Below are 9729 nucleotides of genomic sequence, written 5' to 3' on the forward strand. Positions count from 1 at the left end.
CGCTTACACAACATGGAAGCAGTGTCTGCATATATACCCATCAACATCACTTATCTCGGTGGAGGGAGGATGTCGATAAGAGTTGTATGCCTGTGTTTTGTCAGTGGCAGGTTGCCATACAAGGGTGAGAAAGCATGTAGGCATGTATGTGGTGTGTATGCGTCAGTTTGTGCTCGTGTGTGTGTATGAATCATTGTCTGTGAGCAACTGTGAGCTTTATCTGGATCATTTTGGCACTGCAACCCACACTCGTGCATGCAGCGGCCTTTTTTGGGAATGGTGATAATGGAGAGTACATGCTATCTAAAAAGTTATAATTAACACAACAAGGGCTCCTAAAGCCTCTTGCCCTCTACACAGTCCCTTTACCATTTGAGACCGCATATTTCTTGTTAGTGAAAGCAGGGACCTCTTCTCTGCTGCACATTGAGTCTCTCCATCAGCTATCTTTCTCCACAGCTCCATCTAATCCTCAGGTAAGTTTCACTGATTATAACATTAACGTGTATGTGCAACCAGAACACAGCATTTATGCTATAAAATGTTATGAAGCTGTGAATGTAGTGGCGAGAATGTCAAGGGGAATATGACTTCTGGACAAATTTATGGACTCTGTTTAATGTTCAGAGTCACTGTTGCACACCCGAACGCTCCCTGCCATGTCTGACAACGAGGAAGTGGTGGAGGAGTATGAGGAGTAAGTTGAAGCTTGTTTTCATTGTTATGTATCATAGAAAAGCTCTCAGCCTTGCCCAATATACACGTTTCTAATGTTTCTGCTTGAATATACTTTACATGTGCCTTGTGTCAATGTAAAAATACACCCTGTTATACAAGTGTACATAGACAGACATGAAGTTTCTTGACATCTATTTTACTGATAGCTGTATGTTACTGTAATGTGATGACAGATTGCTTTTGTATCAGAATAATAATGTACGCACGTGTTTAATTTTCACAGGGAGGTGGAAGGTAAGAACTCTCATCATGACTCACCATGTACTGGACAGTATCATTACAGCAATGAAAGATGTGATCTGCTCTTAAAAAAGGCCATGAGGTTTTACCGATGTTTTCTCTGAGTAATCCAGCGAGCCTAATATAGTAACTGGATACCACTATATACTACATACAGTATTACGTGGATTTCAAAGGAATGTAAAAACATTTTCATAGTTGTGTCTCCTGTGAATGAAAATGTAAAATTCTATAAATCAAATATAAATGTTCAGTCTAATTGTCTGCTCAGCATACAGCTGCCATAACTGTACGTCTTGTTGTATATACAATATAAATGAGGAATTTAAAGTACTAAATCAATATTTGATTTGTATATTCCTTCTCTTCTGTATTTTCCTGCCTGCTTGATTCAGAAGAGGAGGCTGCTGAAGGTATGAAGGACTTGTGTGAACTTAGCGGTACAGCTTTAGCACCAACATTTATAAATGAAGCTCGGTCATCAATGAATGGTTTTTGGTCATGTTTCAGTCGGACACATCTAATGCCATTTACCAGAGCAACAGGTGGAGTGATGAACATTATTAGTCCTGACAGTCAGGGTGTCTCTGGTTAAAACAAGACAACTGTGACTAACATTCATGAATGATTACTTTGCTTTGAAAGAGTTCTTTTTTTCTTTCTTTATCTCTGTTTGAATGTTGCTGGCTGCTTTTCTAGCTGGCTGGCTTTACTAAATAGCTCTGTGCTTTTGCTCAGCAGGGGAGCAGGGGGTAGAGGAAGAAGTGAAGGAGCAGGAGGGGGAGGAGGAGGAAGAGGAAGGTACTGCTTGTGCTCTGAGTTGAAAGCATTTTTTAAAAGATACTCCATAGACGATAAATGACGGTTGTTTTTGTGGACATGGTGCCAGTACCATTTTCTGTAACAACTTGACCTTTCAATCAGAAACATACTACATGTAGTTTGATGAAGCTCCCCATACACATGCACTTGGCATAAATGTTATGATAGAAAATTTAATTTAGTGTTAAATGAAATGTTCTGGGTTCTAGTATCAAGATCCATCCAAGTATTACTGAAAAATTTCAGCATTTATTTATGAACATAATATAGTATAGATAAACAGTAAAGTCATTTTTCTTCCTCCATAGAGTATGACTGTCCCTGATCTGACTTTTCTAGATAAGCAGTGTAAGCTATCAAAAGCCCAAACAAACATTGTCCACAAAGTCAGCCTGTTTTTGCTTTCAGTAATGGAGATATTTCAGAAAGTGTCACCTGATGAGATCTATTTGGGACTTTGCCACTTTGCTCTCTCTCCTCTAAAGTTCCCAAATACTGACTTCATGAACTTGTGGATGCAATTTTGTGTTTAAATGCGTGCCTTATCACATGATTTGATAGATTTCAAGTCAGAGTTGTGAAGGTATGGCGTCATCACATCTATTTCACCCCCAAACGCACACACACACACACACACACACACACACACACACACACACACACACACACACACACACACATTTGTTTCATTATCCCGTCAAGGACAGTCGTTGACATAATGCCTTCCCTAGCCCCTTACCCTAACCTTAACCTAATTGTAACCTGAACCTTAAAACCTAAAGTCTTAACCCTCAAAAAGGGATATAAGAACATGAAACACACATACACACACACACACTCTCCACTTCACCAGCCCTTGAGGGCTGTCTGCTTTAAATACCAGAGGTGGGTAGCTCATTCTGAACTGATCATCTGTTATCTCTCTGCAAGGCTTTCCATGGTGTTTGAACAAACTGTTGTCTATTCTATTCTGGAACACAATCCAGCAATCAAACTAACATGATGTGGATACATCTCCAAAAAGTGCAAAGAAGCTCCTGCAATAGCAAGAATGAGGGGAAAAGAGAAAAACACATTTAATTAGGTTCAGCAGCTGTTCTCTCATCTTATTCCTTTCACCATGAACTGAAATGATCATTGTAAAGGGCAAGAGTAATGGTCCAAATAAGACAATGAGTCAATATCACACCCTGTGAGTGTCAAGATTTCTCACTGACATGTCACAATTTACTGTACAACTTCCTTCTCTGCCAGAAGCCGTGCAAGAAGAGGACAAAACTGCTGTAGATGAGGAGGCCAACGAAGAACAAGGTGAGGTGTTTAAAAGTAGGAAACATTGTTTGTGAGGGCAGACATCTGGTCAGTGTTGTTACCGTGCCAGTGGTTACCCAGCAAGACAACATCCAAGTGTAGTGTTGGGTATTTGTTGACAACAAAATGATGATGATTAATTAATTCCGTCTGTAACTGTCAAACAGAGACAGATGGGAAAATTATCTGCTATCTCAGTCACACTTCACTTTGGTATGTGACAGTCTGCAACTACTTGATAAGTTCACAACATGTTTTCTTCTTCTCTCTGTTTCTTTCTTAGTCATACCAGACACAGCCACTAATCCTCAGGCCTTCTATCCTTCCTAGCCTTATGGCTCTTGCTTTAGTCAGAATTAGATATTTGCTGTTATACTTAATCAGCTATGTTTAGACGTTTCTCTGTCTTGTTTCCAATCATATGAAATGGGAGGGATGTCAGATTCAGTCTCATCTTTCTATCTCATCTATGCCTTCAAATCAGTAAACGCCCTATGAAGCTCCTGTAAACTGTTACCTGATGTGTCACACACACTGGACAGCTGACTAGTCGATTTGCCAAAATGATTTGCAAATGCAACATTTCTCCTGCCGGGTAAGTTTATCAGTATTAGATATGCTAGCAACTTTTCTCCGCCCACACCAGCGGGTCAAAGTTGTCACTTATCCAGTGAAATATCTAAATATATATAACACAGATCAGCAAACAGTACCTGACTTTCTCAATGCTCTATTTTGGTCTTCTTCTTCTTTTCATGTACTCCAATCCATCATTTTGTCTGTCAGCACTCCTAAAACACCACTATTTACTGTCCCCTAATGCACACTCATTTGACACTCAGTGTCAAAAACACTCACAAACCTCTCAAGTATTATATTTTGGTTTCAGATGGAGAAGGGGAAGCAGAGGAGGGAGAAGGTAACACTGTTTATCTTACGTGCATCAAAATAAATTTCGGCATGCCTTACACATTGTGTATCTGTTTTTCTTGGATATACTCAACCTTAACCTTAATCATACCAGAATAAGGCCCAGATGAATTTTCTGAGCTACATTTCCAGCTGTTATAAGTACACACACAGACTCCATTGTCATAACTTGCTGGCGTGTCCTGGTAGGATTATGAAATGTTTTGGTTTGTTCTTGGTGAGAGTGTGTGTGGTCTTGACTAGCTCACTGGTGTCTTCTCTTTCAATTTTTATTTTCTTTCTCAACAGAGGAGGAGGCCAAACCAAAATTCAAGTAAGTAACACTCACTGATGTACACACACACGGAAACACACAATAAGTTTATTCGTTTACAGTACTGTTGTAGAAACATTTATTGTAGAGCTAATTCTTCTTCCTTTATAGAAAATCTTTAAATTAAAGGAATATAGTTTGACATTTTGGGAAATACACTTATTGGATTTCTTGCAGAGAGTTAGATAAGAGGTATTCCACAACTGGAGGCAAGGGGAAACAGCTAGCCTAAACATCCTTCCATCCTAATCCTTCTACAAGCACATCTAAAGCTTACTGACTAACACTTTATATCTTGTTTGTTTAATCTGTACAAAGTTACTGTGCCTGGCCAAGAAATAGTCTGGCACATAAATGATTGTTTTTACACTTTTGTTTTTGTACAGATTAAACGAAAAAGATATCATATAATAATTGAGCTTTAGAGGTGCTGGTAGGTGGATTTTGTTACCTTTGGACAGAGCCAGGCTAGCTGTTTCCGTTTGAGGTTGTTATGGCACTTTAAAACACTTTGCGCCCCATTGACACATTTGCGTCAAAAATCATACTCAGTCATAACTCAGTCAAATGTGAACACACAAACATTTCACATATTTTTAGATTCAGTGTGACTTACACTGAGGAATTCATCATGTCCAATGTCTATCCATCCATAAATTTACATAAATTGCAGAAAAAAACAGAAAACGCTCCTTATAACTCCAGAACTTGCCTGAGAATCATCATTTTTTAAGGTTTCTTCAGCATCACAGTAATGCAGTGATAGCTGTCTGTACATCCATGGGTACATTGCTAATAGTTTGGCATACTTTCAAAGGTGCCAATTTGCCAAAATATAAACAATTAAAGGCTAAAAAAATGTGACTCAAGTTGTAGCTAGCCATAGCATACTTCCTGTTTACACCCCCCAAAGCTTTACGGTAGTTCCAAAACTTAGTGCATGAATATTTACTGAATAAAAGTAAGACAAAGAATAATAGGAGTGATAAAATACATCAATTTTTTTTTTCACATTGCACTATAAATATTTTTTGACATTACTGAGGCTTAGAATGTCCCAACCTGAACCCTTAACCTAAAAATAACCTAAATTTACGTCACACTTAACCTCACCCTTCCTCTATATTATTATGCCTAAGCATAAATCTAGACCTAACCCCCATGTAACTGTAACCCTAGCCCAAAAACTAACCCCTACATGTTAGTGTATAATCAATATATTAGTCATCAGTGTTTGGAAATGTCATTTCTAAACACTGATGACATAAGGTGAATGTAGAATATGAATTGGTTAAGACTTTAAATCTAAAGTTTAAGAATTGGGTACAACAAAATATGAAGAAGCTGCTTCAAAGCATTCGTGAATCATGACATGCACAGCCACAGACATGAAGGGACATTTGTTTGGCATGTTGAACCTGCTGATCGCATTTTATCCTAGTTTGACATCCACAGTGACAGTGACTCAGGATTTTTTTCTGTTTTTGTTCCCTCACTGTTTTTGAATCACCAGGCCATTTATCATGCCCAACCTCATCCCTCCTAAGATACCAGATGGAGAGAAAGTGGATTTTGATGTGAGTGACAGACTGGGAATCAGAACAGAGGGACGCTTGTTTACTTACAGTACATACTGTGCATAGGTTTCCGCCTACTGATGTCTTGTGTCATTTTAAACATCACCAGGTGTTATGTTGGAATGGACATGTTAATGCTCTGCCTTTTCTAGAGTATCTATTAATTTTTTTCTGAGCAATTTTACTACTTTTCAGTGAATTTACACTGAAGCCCCCATTGTTTACCCTGTATAGTCATTTTACTTGTCCAGGTGTCCCTTTAATTTGAGACAAATAACAAATATGTGTATCATGTCTTTCTGTAACATGGAAAACAATAAAACATAGACCCTTACCATGAAGTACAAGAAGCATTGAACCTCTGTTTCTGTAGGATATACATCGTAAAAGAATGGAAAAGGACCTGATGGAGCTTCAGACTTTGATCGAGGTTCACTTTGAGAGCAGAAAGAAGGAAGAAGATGAGCTCATTAATCTCAAGGAGAGGATTGTGAGAGCCCTACACTATAGCCAATCAAACGTGAATGTATTCACACACACAGAACGTTAAAGATATGCTTTGAGATCTGTTAAGATGTGATGATCTGTTATGCAGGAGAAGCGCCGTTCTGAGCGAGCAGAGCAGCAGAGAATCCGCAGTGACAGAGACAAAGAGCGACAGAAGCGTCTTGAGGTATAGTCATGTTGAAGCTGCTGTAATGTAATTTATACTTCCTGTATCTATTGACTGAGGCACCTCGTCCCTTTTCACTCCTGGTCCTCTTTCTCTCTGGATCCATGTTTCTTTAGGAGGAGAGAGCTCGTAAGGAGGAGGAGGAGGCCAAGAGGAGAGCAGAGGATGACGCTAAGAAGAAGAAAACCCTCACCAGCCTCCACTTTGGAGGCTACATGCAGAAGTTGGTGAGCAGGTGGAGGGTTCTTAGTGGGGTTTTTTTTCCCAGGAGGTTAAATTGGTTAAAATGTGAAGGATGTAGACCAGAGCCATGTTTTATTTCACTCTCCAACAGACAGAAAAAAGGAGTGGTAAGAGGCAGACTGAGAGAGAGAAGAAGAAGAAGATCCTAAGTGAAAGACGCAAATCTCTGGACATCGAGAACTTGAGCCAGGAAAGACTCAAGTACGTGGACAATTATTGTGTCATTTTACCACAAGAAAGATAAAAGTATTTTATGTTAGAGACATTCTTTATGAAAACGTGAGGCGATGGAAATAATTCCTCAACATAACAAAAACAAAAATAACCATATCCCATGTTTCCTTATCTGTCTCACAGTGAGAAAGCTAAAGAGCTGTGGGAGTGGATGTACCAGCTGGAGGCAGAGAAGTTTGAGCTGCAGTATCAATTGACCCAACAGAAATATGAGGTGTGCATGCTACAGTATGCCGCACATATCGCTTAAGTAAGGCACAGGATCAATCAGCCCTCGTTAGAGTAACATTTGCATGTTTTCTGTTCCAGATTAATGTGCTGAGGAACCGTGTCAGCGACCATCAGAAAACGTGAGAAACAAATTAAATTTTTTCTCTCTGCCACACACACTTAGATAAAAACAAAAGACAGAGACAGATAAGAGACAGATTAAAAAAAGAATTGTTGGAGGTTCAGAGATATCCTGACTTTTAGTGTCCAGTATGAGTCAAGCCCCAGAAACACTGATCCTACACTTCCCATAATATAATTTGATAGCCTCTTCCGTGAGACCCTTCCTGCCTGATAAATGCCCATATTTGTAATGCAGGTTTTTTGTTAAAAAATTGTAATCTCCAATCCCGAGCCGAAGGGTTACTTTTTTTCCAACTTTGGAAATCTCTGTCTAGTGCCACAAAAGAAATACAACTGTTCCCTTTCAGTCAGTACACTAGTTATAACATGTAACTAGTATGTAAGTATGTGAATTGCATCCTCGCCTGACCAACCTGAAAAACCTTTCTCGAAGCACCTGTCAGGTCCATGAGACTGTGACAGCTAGGGCTACAAAAGACCCTGTGCAGTCTCTTCACCTCCGCTCTTCTACCTCACTTAACCCGACTCTTGCTAGCAACTGTCCAATAGTAGGTGAGCTAGCTCCCTACACAGGGTGTTGCTAGTGAGGCTTGCTCCTGTGCTGCGCTTCCTAACGCATTCCCTTAGCCGTTTATAGCCTCGCTAATAAAACCTCTGTTGTTTTGTCACTCATTTTTTTTATTTGGCCAACTTACAATCTTCTGTTTGTCAAAAAACAAATTTCTGAACCAGTTTACACTCACTTTTTAATTTGGCTAATCATCGATCTCATCGGAGAAGATGAAGGTTCAACACAAAGAAACAAACTCACCTCGTTTCTCAATGTTTTAGAAGTTTTCAGCTCTAGTATCAACAGACCAACATTTTTAATCAACATTTTAAAGAGGAAGTAGACAGCTTTTGATCATTACAGAATATAGTAACTTTCACCACTGCTCATTTTAGAAATCACACGTCACAAGTTTTGTTGGAAAGCTAGATGCTGGCGGCTAATGACCTACCACAAGCTGCATGCAGTAAACTGCAAGCTAATGTTAGCTAACCTCAATGGGAAATAGAAGTAGAAGGCTGGCTAGAAAAGCAGTGGAAACCGGAAGTGCAGTAGTGTTCTTGCCTTACGAAAGTCGGAACAAACTTTTCAGTAACGAGATTCAGTAACTGGACTGCTTAGTTCTCATCTCAGATTTGTTCAGAAACAGATTTTGGTCGACTGCTAATGTGAAATAAGTGAAAGTTTACGTAGCCTACTTCATACAACTGAACCCTACTACGCATGCTCAAACCCCATTGGCTCACAGACCTAGTGGCCTCAGGAAGGAGGACTGCAGTTGGACCCTTCTCCACCCACCGGGTACGATACTGGGAAAATGAAGGCTTGCTACGCTAGCTAATGCTGAAAGCCAGAAACAAACATTTGTGATCCATTGTCCGTTTGATAATTTAATCAAATAATACGTTTTCTTGCAGTGGCCTTTCTAAAATGAGCAGTGGTACAAGTTATAATATTCTGCTATGATCAAGGAGTTGATAAGCAGGCAACGTTAGCTAGCGCTAGCTAGTTGAACAGTTGTGTGTACAAAACAAATGATGGATCGTGAGTTGTTTGTGTACCTCCCCCCTTATAATACTGTGAAGTGATTGACAACTGGTTCAGGTGGCGTATTGGTGAAAATTAGTTTTTGACTGACAGTGGATTGTAAGCCTCTTAATTGTCCAAATAAAAAAAAAAAAAAAAAAAGAGTTACCATGCCCTCTCAAAGCATAACCTCCAGTCTTCACAGGCTGACTCCCTGAGACAGTAAATTAAACTTGTGTAGAATTGTGTGTCAAGTGCCCCTTTAAGGTTAGAGTTAAGTTTGAGTTACTAAAACAAAGTGGGTTAAGGTTTCGGGTTCAAAAACTAATAATTAAATCTTTCAAGTTCAATTCAAGTTCTAGGTATCCAGGTGGGCCCCTCAGGTCATGCAACAGTATGACTGGAAAAACTTGAGAGCTAAAGGTTTTTTTTTTTGATAACTAGAATAATTTAACTGCTTCAGACAGTCAAACAGACATGTATTAGAGTCTCAGACGCAACAGTTCAAAAGCTATAATTTGACCCACTGATCACAGCATGCAACCGTGGTTGTCATCTTTCATATAAATGGTGGGGTTAGGAGAAGACCATCAGGTGCTTATGTACATGTCAATTTGTTGTCACAATGGCCCTTTGAGTGCTCATCACTCTGGCATTTTGACACCAGAAAAGCACCCCACCCCTACCAGTCACTGCCCAGCTCTCATTTTGCTCATCT

At 39.5% G+C, this 9729-nt stretch overlaps 1 protein-coding gene across 9 annotated transcripts in view; it reads left to right on the forward strand.

Moving 5' to 3' along the window:
• The first annotated feature begins 259 nt into the window (after window positions 1-259).
• tnnt2a (troponin T type 2a (cardiac)) overlaps window positions 260-9729 on the forward strand; it is a 9998-nt gene continuing 528 nt past the window's right edge. The window contains exons 1-15 of one of the 9 annotated variants that reach the window (XM_044209772.1): window positions 260-476; window positions 628-697; window positions 962-972; window positions 1374-1391; window positions 1717-1779; window positions 3055-3111; window positions 4001-4030; window positions 4330-4354; window positions 5868-5931; window positions 6305-6421; window positions 6527-6604; window positions 6721-6831; window positions 6939-7048; window positions 7205-7295; window positions 7391-7431. In XM_044209772.1, the coding sequence (XP_044065707.1) occupies window positions 660-697; window positions 962-972; window positions 1374-1391; window positions 1717-1779; window positions 3055-3111; window positions 4001-4030; window positions 4330-4354; window positions 5868-5931; window positions 6305-6421; window positions 6527-6604; window positions 6721-6831; window positions 6939-7048; window positions 7205-7295; window positions 7391-7431 (854 nt within the window). In that variant the 5' untranslated portion in view covers window positions 260-476; window positions 628-659. Of the gene's footprint in view, window positions 477-627; window positions 698-961; window positions 973-1373; window positions 1392-1486; window positions 1524-1716; window positions 1780-3054; window positions 3112-4000; window positions 4031-4329; window positions 4355-5867; window positions 5932-6304; window positions 6422-6526; window positions 6605-6720; window positions 6832-6938; window positions 7049-7204; window positions 7296-7390; window positions 7432-9729 lie in introns of those variants that run through there. The other 8 variants (XM_044209773.1, XM_044209774.1, XM_044209775.1 and 5 more) reach the window with 8 other exon arrangements.

The sequence above is a fragment of the Siniperca chuatsi genome, linkage group LG10 (assembly GCF_020085105.1).
Source record: "Siniperca chuatsi isolate FFG_IHB_CAS linkage group LG10, ASM2008510v1, whole genome shotgun sequence".
Lineage (NCBI taxonomy): Eukaryota > Metazoa > Chordata > Actinopteri > Centrarchiformes > Sinipercidae > Siniperca > Siniperca chuatsi.